Genomic DNA, 15,260 nt, shown 5'->3' with positions numbered 1-15,260 from the left:
GCATCCAAACCTTCAGCATTGTGCTGTTCTGATTCTGCTAGTTTTGCTGGTTTTTCTGATACATGGATCATTAGTTCAGCATGTTTTATAATTTTTCTGCCAAGCTCAGAATTCGTAATGGAATTAGAGTTTGTACACATCTTACACTGCCCATCTTTCTTCGATGTCCTCAGACCTGATAACGTGCTCAGGCTCACAATCTCTCCATTAAAGCCCTTTGACAACAACTCACCAAAATGCTCGAGATTTAATTTGAGTTACTCTTCCTCAAGGGAGAATACTCCTCCTGGTAAAAGAAAAAGGTGTTGTGTGACAACAGATAGGTGGCAAAATTTGCGTTGTTTAAAGGATATCTGACAGATTTTCAGGGAACAGCTTCATGTCTCAGATTTTATGGAGAAGAATCAGCAACTGTAGAGTATATATCAGATTTCAAGGCATTGGGTCAGCAATCAACTGTGGATCTAATTCAGATTTGAAGCATTCCATTTCATCATTTCCAGATTTCCTGTAACATGCCAGAGATTGTTTTATTTTAGTTTATTGTTAGGATTTCATTCCTTAAAGCTGGTAGCTTTATTTCTCTGTAAAGTTGATAATTTTCAATGTAATAGGGGTTGGCTTTCGGACCAAAGGGAGTAGTCTACCAAAAATCAAAGAAAAGGGTGTTGATTGCTTTGCTAAACAAAATCTAACCCATGTAGCATGCTTACAATAAATCCTCACTTAATTATAGTATATGACTTGTCAAGATCAAATTCAAGGAAGTGAGCCTTCTTACTCATCTCCCTGGCCAATTTGATGCTCTGCAAGGTGATAATATTCTTTCTTATGATTTTGGAAGCTTGTGACTTGAATCATTTTCTTAAAATGTTTATAACCTTGTGGGAGATATTGAGGAGGGTTATAGGCCTCCAGCCTCAAATTTCTTGGCATAGTAACATACTACAATGTTGACATCATCATAGTTTTATATCATCTCATGACACAAATGATTGGGAAATATAGAAAATATATTTTTGTTAAATATTGATTGAATCTCATATCAAGGTTATAGTGTCTAAGTCACCTTTATGAAATTGTTGAAGTGATTTGCCTCTCCATCAACAAACTCTGGTTGATCAAAGACATGTTCACATATTTTAGAAACCTAAATGTGAGAACTAGATTGAGATTAAATGAAGATGTTCAATTCTGTGTACAGTTTCACCCATTGCTTATATACTTGTTTTAGTCCCTTTTAGCATTCGGTGAGTGAATTAGTGATCTAAGGTACCTTTTTTTTTCTTTTCTACTCTGCCTTATGGACCAGCATTGATCTCTTTTATATTTGCCTATGAATGGCTTGACATTGGTAATTCAACTATATGAATGAGTTATAGCTCATATTTAGCATGGTTCTTATTGATTCTGTCTGTATATCATTTAGTTGTGGCACGGTAATAGAATACGGTTATTTTCTTTTCTAAATCGTTAAACAAAGAGAGTGATTTGGTCACAAAATGAGAAATTTTGAATAATAATTCTAACGGTGCATCCATTTTCTATGGCTTCATTTCAAGCTTAAAAAGTGTATGTTGTGAATTTGTAACTTCCTTTTGTATCTATACACTACATCTCTGGAAGGGCAGGAATGGAAGTGAACAGATTCTTGAAATCTGCAAATGAATCTTCAGAGGAACAAACAGTGTTGTAGTGGGTAATAGACTGTCAAAGGATTTGATCAAGTGAACAAACAGTGTTGGAATGGAAGTGAACAGATCTCTTTTATATTTGCCTATGAATGGCTTGATATTGGTAATTCAACTATATGAATGAGTTATAGCTCATATTTAGCATGGCTCTTATTGATTCTGTCTGTATATCATTTAGTTGTGGCACGGTAATAGAATACGGTTATTTGCTTTTCTAAAGCATTAAACAAAGAGAGTGATTTGGTCACTATGACATTTTTCTTAAAATGTTTGTAATAACCTTGTGGGAGACATTGAGGAGGGTTATAGGCCTCCAGCCTCAAATTTCTTGGCATAGTAACATACTACAATGTTGACATCATCATAGTTTTATATCATCTCATGACACAAATGATTGGGAAATATAGAAAATATATTTTGTTAAATATTGATTGAATCTCTCAAATCATGGGTATAAGATGACCAGATGTAGATTTGTGGTTTTTCGAAGTCAATAATTGAAGCCCAGTTATAGTTGAATTGGAAACATCCATTGAAACTTCAGTACACATTTTCAGGTTAAGTTTGTGTTATGTACTATCGATAATTGTCATATTTGTGCCTCTGGAAACATATTAATCTCGTTAACTGAGTTTCTTTGAATAAACAACTGTTAGTTTATTTTATCAGTTTACATGGAATGTTAAATTAAACAAAGCCATGATAGCTTTAAACAGGTGCATTTTTCATTATTCATATACATTCTTGGAAAACACCACTTTGAAATCAATCTTTGTTTGTGTTAGATATGGATAATGACCTAGATGAAGCAATTCCCTTAATGACCCAGATGAAGCATATCTGTGCCCTCTTAATTCTAACGTCATGGAATCTAGCTATATCTGAGCTCAGATAAATTTATTAGTCGTACAAGAAGACTTCATTAATAAATCTAGGGACTTCAAGTTCTGATGTGTAGTGATTTCACATCTGCTTAATAGGGAACTATTTCAACAGCTCTGTGAAGTTTACAGAGATTTGGTGTCTTTATCAATCAATAATACTTGATAGCCCAATTGGGTTTGATACATGTATGCTTTATGATTATTGTTGCCAGGTCTGAAGGCTTAAGTTATGAAATCATTCATTTTAACTGTCATTCGAGTTGGAATCTAAACATGAGTGGAGAGGTTCACTGCCCTACTCAGATTTTGTGGCAATTCCTGTTACTTTATGCTCATCTTTCAATAGTTCCTATTCTGCAGATGAGCTACTTTCACACATATATTATAGTTGTTATCAATCAAATCGTGCACCCTGTTTAAGTTAAGACAAGACAATCAGTTAATCACTTTGAAGTTTGGAGATATCAGAAAATGTGATTTCTATAAAACACTCACAACAATAAATAGGATACCCTTCATGGGGTTCATATTAAAAATTACATCCTGAAAATTTCACTTAGCATCTCCAGTCAAGTTAATAAATCATGTCAACCACATAAAAACAGGCTGGCCAGTAATCCCTTGATAATTCGTGAAGGTCTAAAGGTTCTAAGTCCATCAGATTGTAATTACATTAAAGCATTTAGCCATTATCTATGAAAAGGCTAATGGGGTTGTGGTTCAGCGGTGAAGAATGTGGCATGCTAGACCACACACCAAGGTTCAACGGCAAAGACATCGACATGTCACAATGACTTTTTGGATGTGCTAACATGAATCTTGATACTTTGAAGATTCAAGAACTATTGAGTCAAGAACTAATTGTTATTCTTGCGCAAAGCAATTAAGTACCATGTGGATCAACTAAAATAGGAGTAAATGACGAGTTAATGGCAAATAAGGGCATTGGTTGCATCTCATTTTTTAGAATCACTAGAGGTAAGTACGTAATTGACTAGATGAGGGCTAGTTGCTAGCATCAATGCCATAGGTAGCGTTCATCCACAGCCTTCTAGTAGCCAGCAAGCAGAATTCCAGTTATCGACAACATTGGTTGCCTTAGCCTCATTAGCTGCTAGAAGCATAGTACTAATAGCCATCAAGGTGTGGGGGGATCTGTAAGAATTCTATTGACATTAAATAGAATCTCTTTATGATTTGAGTTCAATTTTGAGCTCATAAGCCAAGGGCTCAAATGTAGCTCCATTCTTATCAAGCACTGACATTCTCACCTTGGCTTTGGAGGTCAGTACTAGCCATTTATGAATTTGTCATCGCAGTTCACTCGCTCAAGCTTTTGCTCATAGTAGTCATAAATGACCTGGGGTCATTCTCTAAATCAATTGACTTGGCAAAGACCATAATAGGAAACATTATTGGTGGATATGATTCCACTAGAGACATGTTGATTCATAATGAAAAGGAGTAGTGATGAATAAAACCCACGATAGCCTGACCTGATCCCTCTTATATCCCTTACTCCATACCGAAACCAGAGACCAATTACAAGCTCTCTGATCACTACATTAACGCCAGGTGATAACCTCCCACATGTAACAATGGCAGCATGGACTTCATCAGGGCTAAAACGTATCTCAGACCGAGGCCCTGCTCTGTGATATAGTACTTGTGTTTCCCTTGACATTGTCTGGATATCCACAACAATGTCCTCCATTACCATATCGTTCTCAGTCACAAAAAACCCTTCAATGGGGCGAAAATACTGGTTATGCATAAGAGGATTTCCAAAAGTGGGTACATCCTGTAAATATTCTCTCAAGTGGGGAGTACCCTGAATCCTCTTCTGCGCATGACATTTTATGACAGCCCCTGCTGTTGATGGCTCGCTTATTTTTTCTTTTGCATTGCAGATATCAGGAAAGAATGCAATGAAGACAGAAACAGAAGATTTTATAAAATTCAAAGATGATGATAACGATGAAAGCTATTAAATCACTCACAGATGGTAAGGAATGAACACACTATATCATTCAGGCACGATAATAACAATAACAATGTATGTTATATAAATGAAAAGAAACCTGTTGTTCATTAAACTCGTTTCAGAAACCAAAATTAGCTGTTCCAGAAACTAGACTTTTTTTTCAACCACACTGGCTATAACTTCCATTAAAAAAGAAGATAAAGCAGACCCACTGAGTGCAACAACCAAAGTGTCCATTATTTTACAGTGAGAGGAATAATACACTCCACTGAAGCCCACGAGAGCAAAATCTGCCAGTGGCTTCCGCTGGCCTAAATCACACTTAAAACATAATATATGGATATCATCCATCCTGTAAAACCATTTATCAGACGACAATACACATGCGTTAACAGACCTCTCAGCCTTAAAGTTTAAGCCCCCTCTCCAATATGCTGGGCTAGGCTGGGCTGTTTCTAGGAGCGAGTTTTGAAGGGAATGGCACGAATGATCATCTGGTGGTAAATAGCTGCCAAGCCAGCGCCCAAGAATGGACCGACCCAGAAAATCCAATGGTCATCCCAAACATGAGACTTGTTGTAGATGATGGCAGCTCCCAAGCTTCGGGCAGGGTTGATGCCAGTTCCAGTGATGGGAATTGTGGCAAGGTGAACCAGAAAAACTGCAAACCCTATTGGAAGTGGTGCTAGCAGAGGAACGTGAGAATCCCGGGCGCTTCGTTTGGCATCGGTAGCAGAGAAAACGGTGTAGACCAGAACGAAGGTTCCCACAATCTCAACACCCAAGCCATCTCCCTTGGTGTAGCCATGAGCCACAGAGTTAGCACCTCCACCGTCCGCTTGGTACTCGCCTTCCATGAAGCCCTTCACAACACCAGCGCCACAGATGGCTCCCAAGCACTGACATATCATGTAGAACACAGCCCGGGGCAGAGACAACTTTCTGGCCAAGAACAGCCCAAAGGTCACTGCTGGGTTAATGTGACCACCTGAAATACCGGTTGTGCAATAGACGAGACAGAAGATCATTCCCCCAAAGGCCCATGCAATCCCCTGAATTCCAACAGATCCAGTGCAAACATTGTCGGCCCTCTTGACACCCATGACCGTGAGGATCGTGATGTAAAGAAACAAGAAAGTCGCCATGAACTCTGCAATTCCCGCCCTCCAGAAGGACCATGACGCCAACTCCCCGAGTTCGAACAGTGGCGCGGGATCCGGCTCCTTGTAATCCTTTTCCCTCGTCTGTGCCGCAGTCCCCTGACAGACTACTCCGATCGGGGACGAGCTATTGCAGCGGCGGTGTATCCAGAGAATCAGCGATATACCTTAATTGAATTGAACAACCAGACTGTTTTCCACAAGTTCATCGTTGAGTTTAAGCGACGATGATGAGATGAGCGGCCCAACTGGATAAATGTCGGCGAATCTCCTCTGTGGGATTAGATATCTTTCCTTCCACAAGAGCTTTGATCGCTTCATGCTCTAGTTCCTCGAACGTGTTTACCAAAATGCCCGTTACTTCCCACAGACATGAGCAATGGTTGAGGAACTAGTAAAAGGCTTCATCTGACCTGTCCTGAAGGGGAGTCGACATATCACTGCCAGGGATCGGCGGAATGCCCGGTAACGCTATTGGAAAATCTACATCCTTAAACGAAATTGGGATCTTCGAGACAAGCCTCTAGTTCCTCGAACGTGTTTACCAAAATGCTGAGCAATGGTTGAGGAATCAGTAAAAGGCTTCATCCGACCTGTCCTGAAGGGGAGTCGGCATATCACTGCCAGGGATCGGCGGAATGCCCAGTAACACTATTGGAAAATCTACATCCTTAAACGAAATTGGGATCTCCGAGACAAGCTTGGGAAGAGATAACGTGACTGAAAGCATAGAAGCAGTGGAAGTGAAGAATACGTATGTGGGTATACAGAGCTCGGCGGCCACACCGAACATAGTGGAGCAGAAAACATCAGTGATGAAAGCAGAGACGGGAGAGGCAGAGTGGACGAGGGATGTTAGGGCCTTTTTCACTGATCCTTTCGATTTCTCCAGAAGTTCAGATATGTAAGTTTCTATTTTCAGATGTTCTGCGCCCTCTATCTCCTCCTCCGGCAGCTGGATGGTGTTGATGTCGAGACCTGAGGACGCCATTCTCCGGGTCAGAAATTATGCATTGCAATTTTGGCGATTATGCAACAGGGTAATACCAGCGCGGGTGACAATTTGAATGGAACCGGAATAAGGAGCTCCCGAACAATACACCGCGGGTAGTCTGTGGATGTCAGGCTCCATTCTCTGCATTCGAATCCGATATCTTGTCAGGCCTTGGCAGGGAATGTCAGGATGGCCAGGGAGGGTGGCGGAGAAGCGGAGAAGGAGGGTGGCGGAGTTGCGAGAGGGTGGTGGAGGGTGAAGACATTCCCGGTGGCCTGAGCCGAACGATTTTCCGGCCGGTGCCGGAAAACGGGCCATTCTACCGCCTAGGTAGACTACTCCTTCTGGAACTGCGTAGGGCTTTTTTTGTCTTTATTCAATCGCCTCAGTCTCGCAATTTCCAAGGTAGTATGAGGCATCTTTAGAGAGCGTTGCGTACTTCTTAGAATTTTTCATTTTCCTTGGTTTCTATGTAAAACCATCCAAAGCAATGATTCAGATACATTGATATAGTTTAGGTCCATTTATAACGATTACCGAGAAACTAGTATAAGCTGTAGCTCTCAAGGGTTATTTGTGCCTCTCTAAAGGAACGGGGAGAGACCCACATGATTAATGTATCAAAATCGGGGGAGACCCACATGATTAATATATTAAAATCTCCGAGAATAAAGCCTCCATAGTGGCTCAAAGAATTGCCTCCAAGACAAATGATTTTTAACTTATATGACATCTATTTATAAATGTGGTTTTATAAAATGACAAGTTATAAATAGTTTTTTATTTATTAATTCTCCATTTGTTTTTTATGGTCATACTTGTATGTCATTGAGAATAAAAAAAGAAATAGCAATATGTTGGGAATTTCTGATAGTTCCAAAACAACAATGAACAGAGAATAATGCTCTGTTTTTAACACAGGAAGTAGAATTTTACACACAAAAAGGAAACTTGTATTCATTAATAAGATTGTTGTTACAAAATTCTTCCTCTCACAGAGGGATTTCACCAAGAACTCTTCAGATGCAGCTCCAAAAAAATTTACTATCCCTGCTCAAAAATTAACACTGCTAAAACACTACTGTGTAAAAAAAAATTCCTTACATACGCGTTGCTGCATCTCTCATTTGCATTAAATATTCTCAACAAAAAAAATTACATTCACGCTGCTGTGTTTTTTTTCGTTTCATTACATATTCAACAACACCAAAAAAAAACATGATATTTACCTTTTACTTGTCCCATACTCCCGTGAATAATAAAAAAATAAAATTAAAAACTTTACCTACATTTACCAACCGTAATTACTTCACATTAATTAATTTCTGGAATGAGGGTACTTCACATTAATTAATTTAGCATGGCAATATGTTTTTTTTATTATTAACCATGGATTTTACTCCACGTTAATCCTACGGCTGTCAGCAATATCACACGGCCCTTTCTAACTGAATTTTACCCGCCGGGGAACGCTGTATTTGCAAACCACTCAGGGCACATGGCAGCTGTTGATTATGATCGCTGCCCTCGGAGAAAAAACCACCTTTCCATAAAAGCGGTGTGGGGAACTGTCGTGACAGTTTTTCGGGAAAAGAGAACTGTCTGCAGTCGTTGTTTGATAGCGGATTTCTTCAAGCACTGCAGTTGAAATTATCATTTCAACACTCCCCTTTAATTTCAACAGCTGGGTTATCTGTCATACCCAGACATTTCCTCAAAAACTCAAAATTTTTCTGCCCCAATGGTTTGGTCAGAATGTCTGCAACCTGCTCCTCAGTTCTGCAATGTACTAAAATATTTTCTCCATTGTTTACCAATTCCCTAATGTAATGAAACTTTGTGTCAATGTGTTTCGTTCTCTTATGAAACACAACATTCTTGGATAATGCAATAGCTAAGCTATTGTCACAAAAAATCACAGTTTCTTTTGCTTGCTCTTGGCATTAACTCCTTAACATCCTTCTCATCCAAATTTCTTAACACGCTGCTGCAGTAGCCGCCACATATTCTGCCTCTACTGTGGACAACGCTACAATAGGTTGCTTTTTAGAAGCCCGTGAAATGACTCCTAAACCCATGTGAAAGACATAACTAGTTGTGCCTTTCTCATCGTCTATACTTCCAGCCCAATCACTATCAGTGTATCAAATTAAATTTGAACATTCTGAAGTAGTATATAAAATGCCAAACCTTTTAGTACCTTTAACATACCTCAGAATTCTTTTTACTGCCTGCCAATGTGCTTATTTTGGCCTCTCCATGAATCTGGAAATTAAACTAACAACATGCATTATATCCGGCCTAGTTTTAGTCAAATACATGAGGCTGCCAACTATGCTCTTGTACAAATTAGGATCAAAATCCTTGATGTTGTCCTTTTTGCTGAGTTTTAATCCGATCACTATGGGAGTGATTTCTTCTTTGCTCTCCTGCATATTAAATCTTTCCAACACTTCATTAACGTATTTTTCTTGTGAAATAAAATCTCATTTCCATTTTGTTCTACTTCTATTCCTAAGAAGTATATCATCAAACCCATTTCAGTCATTTCAAATTCCTCTTTCATGACTGTTTTGAAATTTTCAATAAGATAATCATCATTACCTGTGAAAATAACATCATCAACATATAACACAACAATTAATAATTTACCATCTTTTTCTTTGATGTAGAGAGTGGGTTCTCCCTCACACTTTTCAAATCCATTTTCCAGTAGATAGGAATCTATCCTACTGTACCACGCTCTTGGTGCTTGCTTCAGCCGATAAAGAGTTTTCTTCAATCTGCACACTTTATGCTCTTGGCCTTTATTTTCATAGCCTAGAGGTTGTTCAATGTAAACCTCTTCCATTAACACTCCATTTAGGAATGGTGACTTCACGTCCATTTGGTAAACTTTCCACTTGTTTTGTGCTACTATGGACAGCACTGCTCTCACGGTTTCCATTCTAGAAACCGGTGTGAAAGTTTCCTCATAGTCTCTCCTATGCTGTTGCTTATATCCATTTACAACAAGTCTTGCCTTGTGTCTTTCTATTTTTCCTTTACCATTACTCTTGGTCTTGTAGACCCATTTAACTCCAATGACTTCTTTTCCTTTTGGTAGTTCAACTAAATCTCATGTATTGTTTCTTTCTATGGCATTGATCTCCTCATCCATAGCTTCTATCCATTTCCTATCCTTAATTGCTTCTTTGAAATGAATAGGGTCATCAACATGACAATATAAAGCAAACAAAGAATTCATACTTTCATTTGCTGCCTCTTGTTCATAAATGTCATTTAAATTTCCAAACTTCTTACCTCTTTCATTTGGTGTACAAGTGCTTAAGGAAGCACTTGAATTTCTTCCATGTGGTGTGCTTGGAGAAGCACTTTCATTTCTCCTCAAAGGTGTCTCTTGCTTCTCTTGTTTCGGTGCTACTGTTTGGGGATGTATTTCAGCGATATCCTCATCATCTTCATCATGAAACACAGAGTTTTTAACATTCACTGTCTTCTCTATGCTTCCATCCCAAGATTCCTCCTCAATGAACTGAACATCTCTACTCACAATAAGCTTCTTGGTGGATGGGTTATAAAACCTATAAGCTTTGGATTCCTCACTGTATCCAATGAAAATACATTTCTCTCTTTTGATGTCCAACTTCTTCCTTAGTTGATCTGGAATGTGTGCATAAGCCACACATCCAAAAACTTTCATGTGGGTGACTCCCTGCTTTATCCCACTCCATGCTTCTTCCGACACTGTTCATCACTGTTTTTGTAGGGCATCTATTCAAAATGTAAGCTGCACAGTGTACAGCTTCAGCCCAATAATCATTTGGCAAATGCTTTGCCTTTAACATACTCCTTGCCATATCCATGATTGTCCTATTCTTCCTTTCGACAACTCAATTTTGCTATGGAGTGTACGTAGTGGTAAACTGCTTATGAATCCCATTTTCTCTACAAAAACGTAGAAATTCTTTGGAGATATACTCACCTCCTCTATCAGTTCTTAGAACTTCGATATGAAGCCCACTTTGGTTTTCTACAAGTGCTTTGAAATTGCAAAATCTTTAGAACACTTCACTTTTGTTCTTAAGGAAATAAACCCAAGTTTTTCTAGTAAAATCATCAATAAATGTTAGTATATAGTGGCTGCCTGCAAGTGATGGAGTTTGCATCGATCCACATAAATCTGAGTGGACAATATCTAACGGTGCTTTTGCCCTTATGCTTTTCCCAGATGGAAAACTTTCTCTGTGTTGTTTTCTCAAGATACAACCTTCACAAAGGCTGTCTGGTTTCTCTATCAATGGTAATACTCTTACTCTTACCATTCATTTTCTATTCAACAAGTTAAGACCTCCAAAGTTGAGATGTCCAAGTCTCAAGTGCTACAACCAATTTTCATCTTTTGGTTTGCTTTGGAAAGCTTCTTGTGTCACTATTGTTATTTCTTCTCCATTTTTTAAATCTGCTTTCATTCTGAGAGAGAACATCCTATTCCTTGTCATCTTCACTTCAACAATACATTGTTTGCTGGGTGTTTTATCCATGATGGTACATACATCATCAACAAAGAAAACATTGTACCCCTTTTGAATAAGTTGTCCAATACTTAAGAGATTACATTTCATTCCAGGAACATAATAAACATCTGATATGGTTTTATTTTCACCTTTCTTTGTTAAGACATTTACTTCTCCTTTTCCCATAACAGAAACTTTATTATAAATCCCTAGTGTGACTTGTGACTTCACACTCTGATCTAACATAGAAAATAGGGCTATGTCTCCTGTCATATGGTTACTGCAACTGGAGTCTAGAAACCATACATCTTTACTCTTTTCTTGAGTCATATTATAGGTTAAAAACAAATTATCTTGGCTGATATTTTCTCTAGTGAAATTTGCACTAATTCTATTACTCATATCATGTTGCTTCTTCCTACATTCATTTTCATAATGCCCATATTTTCTACAATAATGACATTGGACATTGGATTTATCATACCTTTGTCCTTAAGCATGATGTTGTCCACTTTGTTGGCTGCTACCTTGGTCATGGTTCTAATTTGGATTGTTGCCTCTTTCTTGAGCATTTGCTACACTGTTTCTTCCACCTCTGTTTTGGCTTCTGCCTCTTCCCCTCTTATTTCCTCTGCGTTGACCTGTTTCTCTTCCAAAGAACATCTGGGTCTTAAAGGCATGCTCTAGAGATTAGTTTTCATTTCTACTCAATCTCTACTCATGTGTTATTAGTGATGCATGTAGTTCATCAACTGAGAAGTTTGTGAGATCCTTTGTCTCTTCTATAGTGGTGACAATCACATCAAACCTTGAGGGTAAGATCTCCAATAGTTTCTCCACAATCCTCCTTTTTTCAAGAATCTCTCCATGAGACCTTATCTGTGCGACTAGACCAATCGCATGTGTGAATAATGAGTCAATATTATCTAACTCCTTCATGCAGAGAGTCTCAAAATCTCTCCTTGGCAACTGTAGTTTTGTTGTCTTCACTTTCTCCATGCCTTGATATGCTATCTTGAGAGCTTCCCATGCTTCTTTGGATCTCTTGGCTGTTGCTATCCTTGGAAACACACTCTCATGCACTGCTTGATACAAAATGTAGAGGGCTTTAGAATCCTTCTTCTTATTGCTCTTCAATAGATCTTTCTCTGCTTGAGTTAAATTATTAAAATCATTTTCATCTACTGGTTCTTCAAAACCATCCTCAACAAATTCCTATAAGTCTTAGGAAGCAAGCAAAGCTCTTACAATTATTGCCCAATAGTCATAGTTTTTCCCATTAAATTGTGGGAGCTGAGTATTAGAGATACCCATGCTAGTGATAGCACCAACCATTCTTGCACTCTTAACTATGTTTCAAAATACTTGTCTGTGTATTTAAAATAACTGACTGTCCTCAACAGTAACACAAAAAACTAACTTGAGAAATACCTTGGATTCTTTCTTGACTGAGTCTTCACTCTGTTGGAGAAATTGCTGCGGTAAGAAATCCTTCCTTCAGCTTCTTTGACACCTTCAAAGAGCCTGGACAAGCTTTGATATCATGTTGGGAATTTCTGATAATTCCAAAACAAAAATGAACAAAGAATAATGCTCTGTTTTTAACACAGGAAACAGAGTTTTACACACACAAATGAAACTTGTATTCATTAATAAGATTGATGTTACAAAATTCTTCCTCTCATATACGGATTTCACCAAGAATTCTTCAGATGAAATTCCACAAAAAATTACTCTATCCCTGCTAAAAAATTAACACTGCTCAAACACTGTTGTGTCTGCACTGCTGTGCATTACAAAAATAATACTCTGTCTCCTCTTGAAAATTAACATACTGTTGTGTAAAAAAAAAATTCCTTACATACGCGTTGCTACGTCCCTCATTTGCATTACATATTCTCAACAAAAAAAATTACGTTCGCACTGCTGCGTTTTTTTTGTGTTTCATTACATATTCAACAACAACAAAAAAAACATGATATTTACCTTTTACTTGTCCCATACTCCCGTGAATAATAAAAAATAAAATTAAAAACTTTACCTACGTTTACCAACTATAATTACTTCACATTAATTAATTTCTGGAATGAGGGTACTTCACATTAATTAATTTAGCATGGCGATATGTTTTTTTTATTATTAACCATGGATTTTACTCCACGTTAATCCTACGGCTGTCAGCAATATCACACGGCCCTTTCTGACTGAATTTTACCCGCCAGGGAAAGTTGTATTTGTAAACCACTCAAGGCACATGACTGCCGTCCATTGTGATCATTGCGCTCGGAGAAAAAATCACCTTTCCGTAAAATCGGTGCGAGGAACTGGCGTGACGATTTTCCTGGAAAAAAAACTGTTTGCAGTCACTGTTTGATGCCAGATTTTGGCAAGCGCTGCAATTGAAATTACCATTTCAACACAATATAGATCTTTTTTAAAATTGAAAATATGTGTGAGGCTATTCATCTCACCTCAAGTCTTTTTGGGATTACTATATTCACAACTCGAAGATCCTTTCTTCTATCTTCCAAATTAAAGTTTTTTCTTTTTTCCTTCTCATCCAGCCATTTTAACATAAATTGTGGAATGTTAAAATTACGTTGTCGCTTAAGCATCCTTGCATTCAAAATATATTAATGGTGAAAACATATCGAAAGAGGTTATGAATTATTAATTCTAACATGTTCTTTGTGGAAACCCAGAGGGTATATGTGTGAAAGAAATTTGTTATGACGTAAGTTGAAATTCAGGTCACCCATATGTCAATAACATGGTTAAAAAACTAAAGTAAGAACACTTGCGAGTTATTTTAATTGTAGTACTTTTTATATATTGGTTTTTATACATTAAAATAATGTATATTATAATATGTATTAAAACATTACTATCAAATTGCATATAATGGGATCGGATTGCTAGACAAGCATTGACACATTACAATATATATATACAAAAATTTAAATATTAAAAAAATATAAAAAAGTAATAAAACATAAAGAGCATGACAAAAAAATAAAATATAAAAAATATATAGATATAGCCGGTCAATCCTCCTCTATTTAAAACTATCCTCTCTTGTATGGATTCATTATCTAACAATATATAGATATGCGAAAATTCAAATATTAAAAAAAAAAAAACCATGAAAAAAGCCTCAAATATACAAAATATATGGTAGCGACTTAAAAAATATATATATATAAAGTGAAAAAAAATTAACCATACCATGTAAAATTTAAAAAATGAGAAGAAAAAATGAAATAAAATAGTGAAATAAAATAAAAACAAAACAAAATAAAATAAAAAATAAAAAAAAAAAAAAATTACAAAAATTCAATGCAATATTAAAATAACTAAAAACATAAAAATAAAAATTCCCCTACGATCCCGAGGCCCAACTAGCCAAGGATGACAAGGGGACAATTCATGGCAAAAAATAAATTAAATTTCATAAAATATATAAAGAATAAAAATTAAAATTAAAAAACAAAAAAACAAAAAACAAAAAAGACTATAAAAATGTAAAAGAAAAATCAAAATTAACTTGTAAAAATTGAAAATTTTAGATAAAAAATAAATAAATAAAACAAAAAATTAATTAAAGAAAGACGATTTTTAAGTTAAAAAGAAATAAAAGATCATTTAAAAAAAACTAAAAAATTATTAAAAAATTAAATTAAATTAAAATTAAAAATATAAAAAAAAAAATTCAAAACAAATAAAAAAATAAATTTAAAATTAAAATTAAAAATATTTAATTTCAAAAGATTCAAAATTTAAACTATAAAATAAACAAAATATTTTTTTTTTTTTTAATTTAAAAATTAAAATACAAAAATATTTAAGTTTAAAAATTAAAATGAAAAGTATTTAAATTTAAAAATTATAAAAATAAAATAAAATCAAAACAAACAAACGAAAAAATCTTAAATTAAAATTAAAAATATTTAAATTTAGAAAGAAAAATATACCATGTTGAAATAAACACTTAAAAATAATAATAAAAACCACAATTAAAAATAAAAAT

At 36.2% G+C, this 15,260-nt stretch overlaps 1 protein-coding gene and 1 pseudogene across 1 annotated transcript; both read right to left on the bottom strand.

Annotated features, from left to right (window-relative positions):
- Positions 1-4,897: 4,897 nt before the first annotated feature.
- Positions 4,898-5,746, bottom strand: LOC149145446 (aquaporin PIP1-3 pseudogene; annotated as a pseudogene).
- Positions 5,747-6,293: 547 nt separating this feature from the next.
- LOC149145445 (malvidin galactosylase UGT88C3-like) lies at positions 6,294-6,713 on the bottom strand. The gene has a single exon (XM_089452456.1). It carries the CDS (start codon positions 6,711-6,713, stop codon positions 6,294-6,296), a length of 420 nt encoding a protein of 139 aa, XP_089308582.1.
- Between the last annotated feature and the right edge of the window lie 8,547 nt (positions 6,714-15,260).

Source organism: Pinus tabuliformis, chromosome X (assembly GCF_031772625.1).
Source record: "Pinus tabuliformis cultivar Carrire ecotype Pingquan chromosome X, CPIR1, whole genome shotgun sequence".
Classification (NCBI taxonomy): domain Eukaryota; kingdom Viridiplantae; phylum Streptophyta; class Pinopsida; order Pinales; family Pinaceae; genus Pinus; species Pinus tabuliformis.
Note: the sequence above shows the minus strand (reverse complement) of the source record. Positions and strands in the feature narration are given on the sequence as shown.